The following is a 16,345-nucleotide window of genomic DNA, read 5'->3' on the forward strand; positions in this document are numbered from 1 at the left end:
AGTGCAGTAGCTGTTTTACCCATTCAGATTATGTAACCTGTTTTTTTCCTCATTCACAATAGTGCAGTTTGAGGCATTCACAATACCGCAGTAGATGCTTTACCCATTCATAGTACGTAGTCTCTTTTCCTCATTCACAATAGTGCAGTAACTTTTGACTTTTCACAATATCCCAATGGTGGATGAGGAGGAGAGGTGTGGGGTAAACCAGTAAACTTCCCTGAGCAGGGGAACGTGGAAAGGGGCAGGGATCAAGCCTCTCTCATTCGATGAGCAGCACCTATGGGGTTGATGATGTCCAGTTCCACTCCACCCACCCAGTCCCGAAGTATGTGCTGTATGACCTGTGAAAGCACGTTGTTAAGTAGTGTGTACTCTGCTTTTCTTGCTCTGCTTTTCATGTGCCCCTGATGGACCAAAATGATTTCATGAAAATCTGGATATAACCAGAAAGCACTTCTCATTCCATTAGGGATGTACAAAAATCACTTACCTTTCGCAGATTTTGCTGATGGGGGGGGGAGGCGCTCTGTTCCTCCCCCCGGAATCCTGGACGGGGGGGAGGCGCTCCGTTCCTCCCCCCTGGAATCCTGGCCGGCCGGCTGTTCTTCGCAGCGATTCTGTGGAGCCGCTGGCCGGCTCCGACAGCAGCCGGACATCCGGCTGCTGACTAGCAGGGACGCAAATGGCGGCGGCCGTAGCCGCCGCCGTTTGCGTCCCTGCAGTCAGCCGTGATAGGCTACGTAAATGTTTACGTAGCCTATCACGGCTGACTTAAAACAAAAAACAAAAAACGTGCATACGCAAATGGCAGCGGCCATGGCTGCCGCCATTTGCATTCCTTATTTTGGCACGTCTTAGTCTACGTAAACATTTACGTAGACTAAGATGGCAAAAATAAGGGGAACGCAAATAGCTATTTGACGTGCTGAAATAAGACGTGCCGAAATAAGGAACGCAAATGGCGGCGGCCAAGATTACGTAGACTACGGCGAAAATAAGGGCAACGCTATTTGCGTTGCCCTTATTTTCGCCGTAGTCTATGTAAAGATTTACGTAGACTACAGCGACCGAATAAGGAACGCGAATGGCGGCTCCCTATGGGGGCCGCCATTTGCGTACGCGCTTTTTTTTTTTTTAAAGTCACCCGTGATAGGCTACGTGACGATTAACGTAGCCTATCATGGCTGACTTTGCAGATCTAGCCATGATAGGCTACGTTAATTGTCACGTAGCCTATCACAGGGGCATTTTTTTTAAAAAAACAAAAACTTTGGAGTTCGCGGCCGGGCGAGGCGGGAAGCCTCCCCCCCCGGCCTGAACTTCGTGGGGGGAGCAGCGAAGCGCCTCCCCCTCACCGCGAAAAAGCTTCGAGGACAGGTAAGTGACTTTCGTCCACCCCTAGCAAAGGAAGATAGATGCTTTTGAACTGTGTGCTGGAGGAAAATTCTGAGAGTGCCTTGGACTGCAAAAAGGTCAAACCAGTCCATACTCCAGGAAACAAAGCCAGACTGCTCACTTGAGGGAATGATAAAGGCAAAACTGAAATACTTTGGCCACATCATGAGAAGATGCTGATGCTAGGGAAAGTGGAAGGCCAAAGGAAGAGGGGCTGACCAAGGGCAAGATGGATGGATGATATTCTGAAGGTGACGGACTCGACCCTGGGGGAGCTGGGGGTGGCGACGGCTGACAGGAAGCTCTGGTGTGGGCTGGTCCATGAAGTCACAAAGAGTCGGAAGCGACTGACCGAATAAACAACAACATATATTTTAAACTCAAAAACCAACTTAAATATGTAGTAGGCATTTGCACACACGTAACAACTGTTCTACTAGTTTATCTCAGTCATGTCCCCATAGGTTTAAGTTACTTATAAAATATAAGCAGAAAATGTTGTTGAATATTAATAAATAACATAAGACTATATGCCCATTCCCCATTTTGTGGTACCTTTATAATTGTGTTGGCTATTTTGAGGATGGGGGATGCATGATTTTCAGGGGGTGATGCAACACACTGGAATTCCCACAGAGCCACAATTAAGTGGCAGTTGCCTTCTCCCTTCGCCAAATGCTCCTGTTCCAAAGGACATTCAGGGAGAAAATGGCAGCTAACCATCATTTGTTAGGGTGGCCACCATTTTTTCCAAAGAGTTGTTTTTTTGTCACAGTGGAAAGACTTGCAGCCCCCAACCCAAAATTTGAAAGAAGGGAGGCAGTTTCAACCTCTCTCTCTCTCTCTCTCTCTCTCTCAATCTCAGTCCCCGTGTGCTGTAGTCTATGAAAGCTTGTACAAGAATAGATTTGTTAGTCTTTAAGGTGTCACAAGGCTCCGTAGGTTTTGCTGCAATGGACTCTTGAAATGGTTACAACATAAAGCACTAGTTTTGGCTGAATGGGGTGGAAATCCATCCATCTCATAAAGAAAGAAACACACTGATTATAATCCTTAGTATATCATGGGTACAACTGTGGGACAACTAGAGTAAAACAACGTAAGATTGGGCCCATCTGAAAGACTGGGCCCATCTGAAGTAGCTCTTTTCATCAAAGATGATGAGAAATAATAAAGAAGAGCAACAATAATAGAAGGAATACTTCAGAATTTTATAGGACACATCTGAGGATTCCAAATGCTCACATTTGCCAGTGTTAAGTCCCCAGTGTAGTTAGCCAAGTAAACTGAATCAGATATGCCTGAGGGTGAGTAGGCTGCATTACAAGCACTGGATATTGTTAGAGTAGGAAATATTGAGCAACGGGGGCCCATTGAACAGAACCAATTGAGCATCTGGAAATGGCTGTGCACAAATTCCAGGAATTCTATTGTATTTTTATTTTATGGAATATAAACAAGAAATGCCCAGGATATGTAAGCAAGAATGTTAAAGAAGTTGGGGAAGGGAGAGATGAGAGGTCAGTGGTGGAACAGCAAGTTATTCAAATGATGGCTAAAACCATAGTCAGCAATGAGAACACAGATCAAGGGGAGAGAACCCCTCTCAAAGAAAACAAATCCAACAGAGCAAGAACCAAGGAAAGACAGGTTAGTCCTGAGCCAAAATGGAGCTGGGGTGGGGAGTCTTGCCATTTTTTTCATCCCGTGTGGAATGTGGCAGAGTGTGCATCCATACCACATTTTCCCCAGCTAACCTTATGTGTAGCTGCACACGGTTAGGGCAAAGGTTTTGCTGCTCAGTGCTAACAGGCAAATAAACCACCAGTGCAGTGTCAGTGAGGCAAGGCAGAGAGAATCAACCTGGGCTGAATCTACACATAGTTCTACCATTATCATGCCATTATCATAACGATGTTTTAATCTTTATTTTAGACTGTTTGTACTGTTGCACATCGCCCAGAGTGGCCGGGTGACCGGCCAGTTGGGCAATCAAGAAAATGAATAAATGAATTAATAACTGCTATGTGTCGATTCAGCCATGCATTCTCACATCCCACACCCTTGAAGCAGCAGATTACAGGAGCTATGACTATATACAGGAACAACAAATGCATGAATGAGTGGAAGGTAAAGACATTTTGAGAAGATTTTCATGCTCTGAAATTGGAACTTTGGCACTGAAATATGAACCTCATGAAAAACTGCCACAGCTATGAAACTATGGACTGATCAGCAGTGACAGAAGGAAGACAATGCATCAACAAGGTAGAGAAAACAAGCATTTTCCCTAGAAACCTCAGTGGTGGGTTTCCCCATTTTTTCCTAAATAAAATTGATAAAAGTCATCTTTATATATTCTTTGTTATTTATATGAGTGTATGTTTATGTACAGCTTTTACCAAATGCAAAACAAGTAACAACATTTTTTTAAAAAAAATGAATATTCTAATTATACATATTAACATGAACATCCAAAGGTGCCTGTCAACATTCACATGCACATTTTGATAATCAAATTCACAGGATAATGCTGATAATGAAAAACACTAGGAGGAAATGTTAATTTTTGTGAACCACCTGGAGAGTTTCGGCTATGGGGTGGTATAAAAGTATAATAAATGAAATGAAATGCTCCATTGACCAGGGCAAAGTCCTTATTCACCATAAATTGTTTGGGGGCATACTATCTATTCAGATGAGGGAGCAGAGTTATGCAAATGCAATGTGCATGGTACCTCAATGGCTCCTGTTGAGCCCCATGGGACAAAGTAAACAGACTGAAATGCAGAATACATTTGGGAAAAAAGGGGGGAAATCTGCCTTAAATACTGAGGTTGCATCATCTGTACCTTGCACTATATGCCACATAGCAGCTCATTAATTTTTTTTGTATCTGTATCAATGGGAGCCACTAACCAGCAAGACTGTTTAGAGAGAGGCAAATCTGTCCCATTTTCAGACATTGATATCACCTCACTCCCACTGATTCACTACTAGCAAGACTGTTTAGGCAAAAGCAAAATCTGCCCCATTCCCACTGGTTTCAATCAACATCAGCACCCCAGTTGAATGCAGTCCAATATTGTATTCCACAAAAGTTCATAGATCCTTGTGGTCCTCGCAATATATGAGCCTTGACTTCTCTCACCCTTCTCCTTTAAAATGATAGGACATGTTTGCTTTTTTTTCTTACAAGTGAATAGTTCTCTCGGTTGTGCTTGTGCAGCAACATTCACCACACAAACCTCTCCATGTATTGGGGTAGGGTTTTGCACACCTAACTTTTTAGGGGTGGAAATATTTTCTTCTCCTTCACCACCACGTTATGTACTTATGTACTCCATAATATGGCTCCATATGACAATACAGATTCTCCTTTGCTCTTCAACCCTCATTTTTGGGGTGGTTTGAAGGACACTATTCGTGCAGTCACTTATTTCTTGGTAATGTTACTAGAACATAAATTTAGTTTCAGACTTCATGCAAAATACTGTAGATCCTTGGCTATGTATATAGATACACTATTTGTTGTTCGGTAGATTGTGAAGCACTCTGCAGACTTGGTTTTTTTAGAATGGGGAAGAAGCATGCATGGTCCCTCCAGAAAACACCTTGCCACTTTGCTTCTGGCATCTCAGACTGAAATTTTACTTCTTTGCCTGGAGAAAGATGCTACAAACCTTAAAACTTCAGATATATAACTATGACACCACTAAATCAGGAGGGACCATAGCTCAAAAGTAGAGCACATGCTTTGCATACAGAAAGGTGCCAGATTCAATCCCTGGCATCTCCAGGAAGGCTTGGGAAAGAAAAACAACAACCAAACACCACTGCAAACAAGTAGACTCTAGATCCTAGAAGGATGCTGTCAAAACACTAAGTAATTATATATGAAAAATAAGTGAATGACAAAACAGAGTTATATTTAAAACTGATTAATTAAATGTTTTGGCTCCCACCTTCCTCAGTAATACAGTTGGGATTCTCAACTGTTGGCAGTCACAGCTGTGCAACTTAGAAAGGTGGAAGCCTAAAAGTTTAACTAAACAGTTTTAAATATATCTCTGTTTTGTCATTCAGTATTTTTTCTCTGTATGTACTGCTGTGCATCTAGGTTTACATTCAGTACGATGTGATGTATTTTGATTATAATTTGCTTTTCATTAGTACGTTTTGGAACATCACTATGTTTCTACAAGTATTCGCCTAATGGAATAGTGTTGTATAATAACAATGATGCCTGATTTGGTAGTGCAACTCTTCCTACAAGGGTCAGTGCTTTAATTCCACTTTGTGCTATTTTCATAGAAACAAGTGTCCCTTCAGAAAACGTTTGAGATTTTCACCGCAGAAGATTTATCATATGATGAAATATGTCTACTGACATCATTCTAAATCATGCACATTCATAGTTCATTTCTGCTGCTCTTGGGGTAGAAAATTAGTAAGTTATGTGTGCTTTCCGTTTATTTTTATGCCATCGACAGAATGGCTGAATTTATAATTAGAGGTTTGACACTAAGGTCATGAGGTTCAGTCCTTGTACAAGAAGCTGTTTTCTGTTTGACTAGGTCAGAGCAAAGTGCCGTTGTGAAGTTTAGAGTGATGCACTGTGGAGCTAAGGTCCCTACAGTTAAACCAAGGTCCCTGCTGTTCATTATCTACACTCTATAGCAACTGTACTCAATAGCTACGTTCTGTAATTAATTATAACACATTTTGACATTGTCCAGAACAAGCTGGAAGAATATTCAGGCTTCTGGCCAATTGTTCCTTTATGAATAAAACAGGTGTTAGAGTTTGCATGAAATACTTAACATGCAATGTCATTAAGGTGGATTCATGACCTTTCTTTTCTTACAACAAATGTGATTTTTTTTTTCCAGGTCATACTGTCATTTTTTTTGTCCCACCATTTCCATGACACATAGCCATTAATTTGATCACCTGGGTTATTAATTCAATCGAAAATACACCAAATGTTATGGTGATTTTGACATACTCTTAGCTCTTGCCTACACAACATAGGACTCACTGAACTGAACATTGCCCACCAACAATGAAGAGCTATATCTCAGTGGTATAGCCTATGCTGTGAATGTGGAAGGTCCCAGGTTCCATTGTCAGCATTTCTTGTTAAAAGCTGAAGACAGAAGGTGGTGTGAGATCTCTTTCTACCTGGGTAAACGAGTGAGAGTAAACAATGTGGGACTAGATGGAGAAATTGTCTGGCTTATTTTAAGACAGCGTCCATTTATTTATTTATTTATTTATTTTGTCACTTTTGTATAATGTATGTGCATATAATTCTCTTTTGTCTGGTTATAAATTCAAATCAGGCAGATTAGAAACATAAAGAGGATAAGCAAAGAAACCAAATAAGCTGAAAGTTAGAACTTGTTTGTAATCCTTAAATTTTTCAAAACAGCCAAGGCATTTCAGTGGAGGATGGCTAAAGGGCTCAATGTTACAAAGTAGTACCGGGCCCAGAAAAAAATGATACTTGGGTACTGATCTGAACCTGGGAATGTGGGTGTCCATTTAGAAAGTGTGGGAAGGGAGAGGGAATAGATGGGAATAGATTAACCACTATTAAACCACATTGCCACTCTGGGCAATGTACAACAACAAAACAGTTAAAACAATAAAATTCTACATAAAAATAAACCTCATAAAAAATACCCTAACCCACCCCAAATTTGGCCCGGAAAACAACTGGTAACCAGTGCAACTCCTTCAGCACTGGAGTGATGTGATCTTGCTGGCAGCTGCCTGTAATCAGGAGAGCCGCCGCATTCTGTACCAGCTGCGGCTTCCGAACTGTCTTCAAGGGTAACCCCACGTAGACCACATTACAGTAGCCTAAACAAGAGGAGACCAGGGCATGTACTACCAATGGGAGCAGATGGTCGGGAAGGTAGGGGCGCAGCCACCATATCAGATGGAGTTGATACAGCATTTCCCACCAGGGTCTCGACCGAGTGGCCATTGGCGTGCTCCAGAGAATCCCCAAGTGTGTTCAGGAATCCATTTGGATCCATAAGACGCCTGGGGTGGACCATTTTAATGGGTCCTCCACCCTTGCCGAGGGGTTGTGGAACCGAGAAGTCCAACGTCACCAGATAGTGATCTGACTATGACAAGGGGTTGGTGGATATACCCCCGACTTCCAGATCACTCCCCGCTTCTCCAGAAACAAACACAAGGTCTAGCGCATGACCGGCTACATGGGTGGGCCCAGTTAGAATATGGTGCAGCTCCCAGGAAGCCATGGCCTCCATGAAGTCCCAAGGTGCTCCTGTGAGGACGGCCTCTGAATGAACACTGAAGTCCCCCAACACCAATAAGTTAGGGGACTGCACACGTATATTCTTCTTATGGCCTGCCAGGTGCTTTACAATCTACCTGTTTTTGCAGTTCCTGGCATGTAACATAAGAAAAAATATTCACTCCATAATCAGGGCACCATTATAGCTGATGGGCTGGTATAACCTGGTAGGCTGCAAGTTGTAGAGGCCTGAGCTTGTGTTTTGGAAAACATGATGCTTAAGGCATTTGGAAAGTAGGGATGGCAGAGAATTCTGCCACAGATCTCAGTGAGGCTGAATGCCAGTGCATTCGGCCCCCCGATATCCATGGCGGAACGAAGCCCCACCGCCCCACCACCCCAAGAAAGGGGCGCAAAATGGAGCATCTACCTGGTGCCGTTCGTGGTGCCTTGTGATTGGTGGCCACGTCTGCAGCCGCCATTCACTTCACGATTTTTCCCATGATAGGCTACGTAAATACTTACGTAGCCTATCATGTCTAACACAGGGACGCTATTTGCATCTCTGCGGAGGCCATGATAGGCTACGTAAATAATTACGTAGCCTATCACGGCAAAAAAAGGGAACGCCAATGGCGGCCGCCATACCCGCTGCCATTTGCGTTCCCTTTTTTTCACAGTGATAGGCTACGTAAATATTTACTTAGCCTATCATGGCAAAAAAGGGACGCAAATGGCGGTGGCTACGGCGGCCACCTGGCTGGGTGCAGCCGGATGTCACTGCGGGCAGCCCTGGCTGGCGGCTCCACAGAGTCGCTGCGGAGTGGAGCCAGCCAGTGAGGATTTCGGGAGGAGGGACAGAGTGCCTTCCCCCCACCGCGGAGGTCACAAAATGAAACAGGTAAGTCATTTTGAACATCCCTATTGAAAAGCATCATTGCTGCAAAGCTGAACACATATGGGGCCTTTGAAATAATCACTTTCATGGGGACCACCCAAGTGTCAGGGTTAGGGATGTACGAAAGTGACTTACTTGTTCGCAGATTCTGTTTGCGGGGGGGGCACTCCATCCCTCCCCCCAGAATCCTCGACGGGGGGGAGGCGATCCGGTCCTCCCCCCTGGAATCCTGCCCAGCTACCTCTGCTCCACCCTGCGCCTCTGCTCTATTTGTGTTCCCCTTTTTTTCGCCGTAATAGTCTACGTAAATATTTACGTAGACTAAAACAGCAAAAAATAAGGAACACAAGTGGCGGCCGCCGTAGCCGCCGCCATTTGCATATGCCGTTGGTTTTTTTTTTTGCCCAGCCGTGATAGGCTACGTAAAGACTTACGTAGCCTATCACGGTAAAGACCAGGTTGTAAATGGTGGCCACGGAACATCCGCCCCAGGTAAGCCTTGCCCCGGGGGGAATCTGCGGGGGGGGCGGGCGGCGGGCCGTTCCGCCACGGATTTCGGGGGGCTGAATGCCAGTGCAATCGGCCTCACTGAAATATGTGGCGGAATTCTCCGCCATCCCTAGTCAGGGTTGGATCGGAGCCCAGAGAGCCCCAAAGCAGTTAGAAACTTCTGAGGAAGAGTTAGAAACCACAGGAGAGGAACCCACGTGCTGTTCAGAGGAGCAGCCAGGGGGAAAGCCTCTCCCGGTACACATTCCTGAGAGTGATAGTGACCCTGGCAGGGAGAGGGAGGTGCAACAGCAGTTTCTGGATGCTAGGCGCCGGCGCACCCTCAAGCGCAAGATGGCGGGCGCTGAGAGGAGGCACTTAGCCTGCTTGGCGCGATGGTAACTGCGGCACCCCGATGCTCCACAGGAAAGGGGTGGAGTGTCTCCTCCTAGCTCATAAGTACAGAGGTTTCCCACCTTCCCCTCCAAATTGAGATCAACTGATTCCTAAGGTTAGTACTGCTGAGTAGGCAGCTCTCTTAAATCTCACTCGTAGGATCAAGCAGTTAGCATCTGTAAGCGTCATTAGGTTGAATGGGAATAAAGCCTTGGAAAAGAGTCCTATTGTCTGTGTGTTGATTCTGGCTACCTGATGATCTTAGAAGGCAGCAGGGGCGACCTCCCAACACCAAGCAGGAGATGTTGAAACATTTTCTGTTGGGACTAGAACATATATCTTAAACTAACATTTGTTTCTAATAGAGGTGGGCAAATTCTGTGGGTCCAGGGTCCAATTTTCACCCCTCAACTCCACTGGGAGATGCACACTCTCCCCCAGTCCCATCGGTGAAATTGCTGCTGCCAAATTTCGGCAGCAGATTAATGGCAGCAAAATACCCCCTACATTTCCACTTTAAAACAAGACACACAGTGCACCTTTTTTTTAAAAGGCAAATAGCATTCCTGGCAGAGCCCGTTCTCACCATGTGGCTTGTTTTAAAGAAAAAATGCATCTTTTTGCCATTGCCATGCTGCCCAACTGCAGCAGTGTAGTGGTGGTAGCACCTTGGGGGATGGCAGGGCTCCAAAATAGATGGGCCACATGTTACCCATCCCTGTTCTATAAAAATAGCAAGTTTGATAATGTATAAACAAATGGGGTATTTATGAAGTTCCAAAACAAGCATTATGCACATTCTGTTTTGCTTTCTTGGTTTTCAACATTCTGAAGTGTTCGTTCAATAACATCATTATCACAGAACTCTGGATTTATTCTATGTAGAGATTTTGACTTGAATTTAGGACTAAACTGCACATGCAGCAGCAGATCAGGGCAGGGCCAAAACATGTAGAGAACAGGGACACCTTACTAGTCTCAGCTTAGATTGTAAGCACACTGAGGGAAAGAAGATACTACTGTACTAAACCTTTATTAAAACTTGTCATGCTGTATCTAGATTCTCTGTCCAGATCTTGTGAGAATAAGTGACATTCAGAACACACAGACACAGAGTTTGTACAGGAAACTCTAGGACTTGCAGGTTGAGACACAAAGAGATGCATACTTTCCTATGTGAGATGGTCTCTCAAAACTACAAATCCCAGATTTACTGCTAGTATTTCCCACGCAAAGTCAGAAGGAGCCATCATAGTGTAGCATCTGACTGGCAGCAAGAGGGAGGGACAACCACCATAGTAATCAGAAATGTTGAAAACTCAGGGTTAGTTAAAAGCAGTGCTCCTATATTTTTGGGTACATAAATTATATGGGAATAAATGAGTTAAGACTCTCATCTCTCAACCGAAAGAACAGCCTTTACCAATCTGGTGCATTCCAGATTTTTGGATTACAAGTTAACTCCCAGCATGCCTGACCACTGGCCATGGTGACTAGGGCTGATGTGCACTGAAGTCCAAGGTATCTCCAGAGCTCCAGGTTAGGGGTGTTTGAAATAGAAGATCTGAATAGATGATCTCAGGGACAAGGAAGATTATCTGAGTGGCATTTGTCACTTTTGTATAACGTATGTGCATATAATTCTCTTTTATAATTCTGGTTATAAATTCAAATCAGGCAGATTAGAAACATAAAGAGGATAAGCAAAGAAACCAAATAAGCTGAAAGTTAGAACTTGTTTGTAATCCTTACATTTTATTTTTCAAAACAGCCAAGGCATTTCAGTGGAGGATGGCTAAAGGGCTCAATGTTACAAAGTAGTACCGGGCCCAGAAAAAAATGATACTTGGGTACTGATCTGAACTTGGGAATGTGGGTGTCCATTTAGAAAGTGTGGGAAGGGAGAGGGAATAGATGGGAGAGAAGTGCTTCACCCACCATTTTTCTGCTGCACTTGTCTTGCATAGCAGTTTCTTCCCAGCTGGGATTTTACACTTTTGTTTGTTGTGTGGCCTGGATGGGGGCAACTAAGAGAGGAGATGCTAAGGAGAAGCAACAGTAAGGGGAAGGGTTAAGTATACAAACAGACTCATTTGTTATCTCTCCCCATTGCTTTCTACAAATTGGGCAGACCAAGTGTTTGCAGAGTGGTCTGGTCCTTAGAAAGACACATACAAATATAATGTTCTCAAAAAAGTTTCTAGAGCTTTCAGTTTTCACAACGTTGAACCAATTATTGATTTTATTTAAGCTTTCCTATTTGTGGCATTTTGTTTTCAAACACATAGAACGAACACCCCTAACAATCCAACTCAATTAAAGCGGTACCTTGGACTGTGAAGCCAGATAGATTCCTGCCAATTGATCCCAATTAGGAACAAAGAAACACCTCAGCACACCACATCAGCTCAAGGTTTTAAATTCATGCAATCATAGCAGTTACTGTAGAAAGGGCTGGATACCTCTCAAAACGTAAAAAAAACCCCACCCCCCCATATATATTGTGCTGCCAATTAGTAAAGAAAGACAATGCTATTAAAATACCAGCGCTATTGTTCGTTATCTTTAAGACATTTCTGGCTTTTATGTGTCATGTCGGTTTAGCTATGCGTACTTAATAGCCTTTAAGTAAAACATGCCATCCTCAGATGAACTTGACAGTGAGCGATAAAAGGCCAACGTTGCTGGAACCACCTTTCCATGTTGTACTGTATTCTTTTTGTCACCTTTTCCATTGAAGTATGCTTTGTGAGTGCTATGGTTGTAGGTACATTATGCTTACTGATGTGCAAAAACGTTCTCTGAGTATGGCAGATTTTATTTTAAATAAACATCTATTGAGTTGCCTCTTGTCAAGTCAGCTGTCTTTAATGTGGTAAACAGAGGGAAATTTTATCTGATTAAATTGAGCAGAAAAAAGTACACAATTCCAAAGAAAAAAGTTAGCATCCAGTGCTACTATGTGTCCCACAGGTTCTTCTTCCACTTTGACCCAAACTGCCTCCACTGGTGAGTTAGAGGAGGATATTGCGGCTACTGCTGGTGACATTACCTTTGCTAGCACATCTGCTGATGTTACTGTATCCAGTGTTACTACTGTCACCAGCCATAGAGTTTCCGAAGAGCAGCGAGTGCAAGCTGTGAATCTCAGAAAATCAGATCTGGAAGACTTCACTTCCAAGGAATCGCTCTCCCTTCAATCAGCAAATGCCCAAAGTACAAGAAGACGGCCAAGAAATGCTGAGCAGATAGAAAGAACTAAAGAGCTTGCAGTTGTTACTCATAGAGGTATTGGACATTATTTTACTTGTGCCCATTTAGACTACAGCCATAGATGTGTCACCTACACTATTTTTTTTCCCCTGATTCCATCAAGGAAAGTGTAGGAAAGGGTTCGGTAAGACAGTAAAATGGAAGATAATGAGATCAGCACCCAGAGGGAATGAAAGGTTTACTATTAGAAATGGATGAATACTAGTGAAGATTCACTCTAGTTAGTCATAGGACTCAGTCATGTGCAGCCTGCTCCTGCACACTAAATTAAGTGAAATATCTTTGGAGTGAATAAGGAATATAGTCCCTTTTAATTGCCATGTCTTATGCTGTGGCCTCCATCCATGTGGCATCAGCTCCACACAGCTACCTGTTTCATGTATCAGTTTGCCACATGGATCAGTCCACCACTTGCATTGTTTGCCTTCAAGTCATCACCATACATCTTTGCTAAGTAATAAGAGACAAAACACCTAGTGTGGTTAGATTTGTGTATGAGCCAGAACACACACACACAGTTACAGACCACTAAGTGGGTTCCCTATTTCCATATGGCAGCAATATTGGGAGAATTGAGCCTGATAAGCAAGGAGTAAATTTAAGATCAGTTTCAAATAGCATAATAAAATTGTAAATTTGACAGAGACAGGGAGTTACTAAAATGTAATTCAATGATACTGTGGTGTTCAGAAATATCAATTTGACGTACTACGTATGACAATTTTAGACTACATGGTTGCCCATCAGTCTCTCTAATGGAGGAAGGAAAGAACAGACAACCAGTGAGTACAGCCTCAAAATCTAACTTCTTCAAACTGACATCTTTTTTTATTCTAATTGTTATATTGGGAACTGTCATACTATACATATTATGGAAGTCCACTGTAGCCTAAATTTAAGCTGCATTATCTAAAATGTAGGGTTTCTGTAGTAATCTGTGTAAAATGTTTAAATTGCAATTGAAGCACATTATTCTGCCTGATCTAAGAATGGTTTTAATGGGAATAGCCCCGGAATGTGATATTTAAAACCCTAGAGTTCCAAAGTTGATAACAGAAGCTAATTAATGTTATTCAGCTAATTATATTAATATATAATATTTTATTTGTTGTTTATTATAGGTATTTTACCCTACCTTTCAAAATAAATTATTATAGTGGCTTATAATAGAAAGTCAAAATTCAATAACAATTAAGAACAATAGAATAATATCCCTAAATGAGCAGCACAAACTCCTAAGCAGAGATTTTTTTTAAAAAAAACAACAACAGCTCAAATACAAAGGTCAGCGGGGTGGGGTGGGGGAGCTCTTTGCCCAATCCAGAAATTCCATCTAGGTAGGTGCCACCAGAGAGAAGACCCTTTCCTCTGTAAAATTATCCATATTTCTATGGCGGGAGGATGATTAAAAATAATTTGGCTTTAATGCCAAATAAAGCAAAGATCAAAGAGAGATCAGTTCTGGAATCATCTTTAAGCCAGGATTGAGTTCTTCAGTATCCAGTCATACCAAAGAAAAATATGTGCGGTATTTTAAGACTCAATGACCTTCCCCCCCCCTTTTTTTTTACCATTGTGTATTGCTCGTCCCTGTGTACTTAAGATATTAGTATATGGCTTCCTGGCACTTCTCTACAAATTTAGCTCTGGTGGTACCATGTATTTGTAATGCTTTTTTTACCATCTATGCAAGCCCTACTTTGCTGCTGTCTTTCCTTTTCTGGATTGTTGTTTTAGCTGCTAAATCTTAGGAAGCATCTGTATACATTTTACTGTTAAAAGCTGTCATCCTGTACGCACAGACCTGGAAGCAAGTCCCATTGCACTCAGTAGACTAAGAAATATTACTCTTTGGTTTTTTAGGGACCCTGCTGCTAAACTTCAAGTGGGAGCCCTTGAATAACATTCCCACAGCTCTGTATTCACGCTCTACAGCAGGGGTCCCCAACCCCCAGTCCGCGGACCGGTACCAGTCCGTGGCCTGTTAGCAACCAGGCCACAGTAGGGGTGTGCGAAACCCCATTACCTTGGGTCCGTGGGGATCGGCGGGGGGGGGGGAGGCCGCCCTGGCTGGCTCCGCTCTGCAGCGAGTCCATGGAGTTGCCAGCTGGCTCCAGCCGCTGCTGGACTTCCGGCCACTGGGATGCAAATGGCATCCGCATAGCGGACGCCATTTGCATCCCCGTTCTTCAAGTAATAGGCTACGTAAATCTTTATGTAGCCGATTACTGCAAAGAGTAGGGATGCAAATGGCAGCCGCTATGCAGAAGCCATTTGCATCCCAGTGGCCAGAAGTGCGCCAGTGAAATCATCCTTCCCACAGTCTGTGGAAAAATTGTCTTCCACAAGACCAGTCCCTGATTCCCTGATGCCAAAAAGGTTGGGGACAGCTGCTCTACAGTACCATATGCAGATACACCCTTCCCTCTGTATTTTTGACTATGAGTTAGCATTTGTACCACACTAGTTCCACTAAATTCCATTTTGGGTGTTCTATTTTATTTTTCTTACATTACATTATCTCATATTTTAATTTGGCAACAGATTTTCTGCCACAGGGTTTTCCACCCCAGTGGATGCATGTCAATGATAGTTGGTATGTTCACTCTCTATAAGCTAATTGTGGGTCCTGACTGTTGATCCTGCCCTGAGAGCTCCTACAATTGTGTTTCAAGGCAGTACCCATCTTCCAAACAATATCAGAGAATTTATTTATTTTTATTGCACTTCTAGGTGAAAAATAGGTGAAAATAACCTGTAATTTTTTTCATTCCTGTACATAGCTGTCAGAAGCTTTACAGATTAAAAACAACAACAATGGTAACTCACAAAATTTCTGTAGGGATATTATGTACACAAACACAGCTCAGCACTAGCAGGGCTTTGCCTCACCATTCTCTTCAAAGTTGGGGAAACAATGCACTCACACATGGAAATGACTAGACATTAAAGCAAATAGGGCAACCCCTTCTTAAGCAGTTTTATGTTTTATTAGGAATATTTTCATAAGCCCTGGACCAGGCAGACTTTGGGAAATAGTATTCAAAATATGTATTTAATATCGTTATTTACCAGCTTTATAAAACCATAATATAGTATCAGCATTCATTCTGTCTTTTGGTTGTGTCTTCATTGACCAGCTTAAAAAAAACATAATATCAGCATTCATGCTGTCTTTTAGTTGTGTTTCTATTCAGCGCGTTAGTCAAACTCTTATATATAAATACTGTGTGCACTTAGATTAGATTATTTCAATTGCAGCCTGTCTTTCTCCAAGAGGCTCAGGATAGTTCAGATGGGAATTATTCCATTGTAACCTCACAACAACCCTGTGAGGTAGGTTAGGCTAATGGAGAGTGATGAGCCAAGCAGGGACTCAAGCTCGAGTCTCCGATTCAAGTCCTTCACTTAATACACTACACCATATTGGCACCCAGTGCATATACATGTGTACAGTAAGTAGTGAACACTGGTCAGAAATATGCAGACTATTACTACAGCATATTACATATATATGTTGGTGATATGCAAATGAAGTTCTAATTGTGAATAGATTGTGTTAAGCCTTAAATTTAAAAAAAATTGATGCTCAAATCTAGATTTTTTTTTCTCCCCTA

The 16,345-nt window shown here is 42.7% G+C and overlaps 1 protein-coding gene across 1 annotated transcript in view; it reads left to right on the top strand.

Moving 5' to 3' along the window:
• The window catches only part of CSMD3 (CUB and Sushi multiple domains 3), an 819,154-nt gene that overhangs the window by 179,040 nt on the left and 623,769 nt on the right, over positions 1-16,345 (top strand). Inside the window, exon 5 of the mRNA XM_084851442.1 lies at positions 12,429-12,743. Coding sequence (XP_084707568.1) covers positions 12,429-12,743 — 315 coding nt within the window. The remainder of the gene's footprint in view (positions 1-12,428; positions 12,744-16,345) is intronic.

The sequence above is a fragment of the Heloderma suspectum genome, chromosome 4 (genome assembly GCF_057233095.1).
Source record: "Heloderma suspectum isolate Gila_16-S chromosome 4, 16-S_ref, whole genome shotgun sequence".
Taxonomy (NCBI): Eukaryota; Metazoa; Chordata; class Lepidosauria; order Squamata; family Helodermatidae; genus Heloderma; species Heloderma suspectum.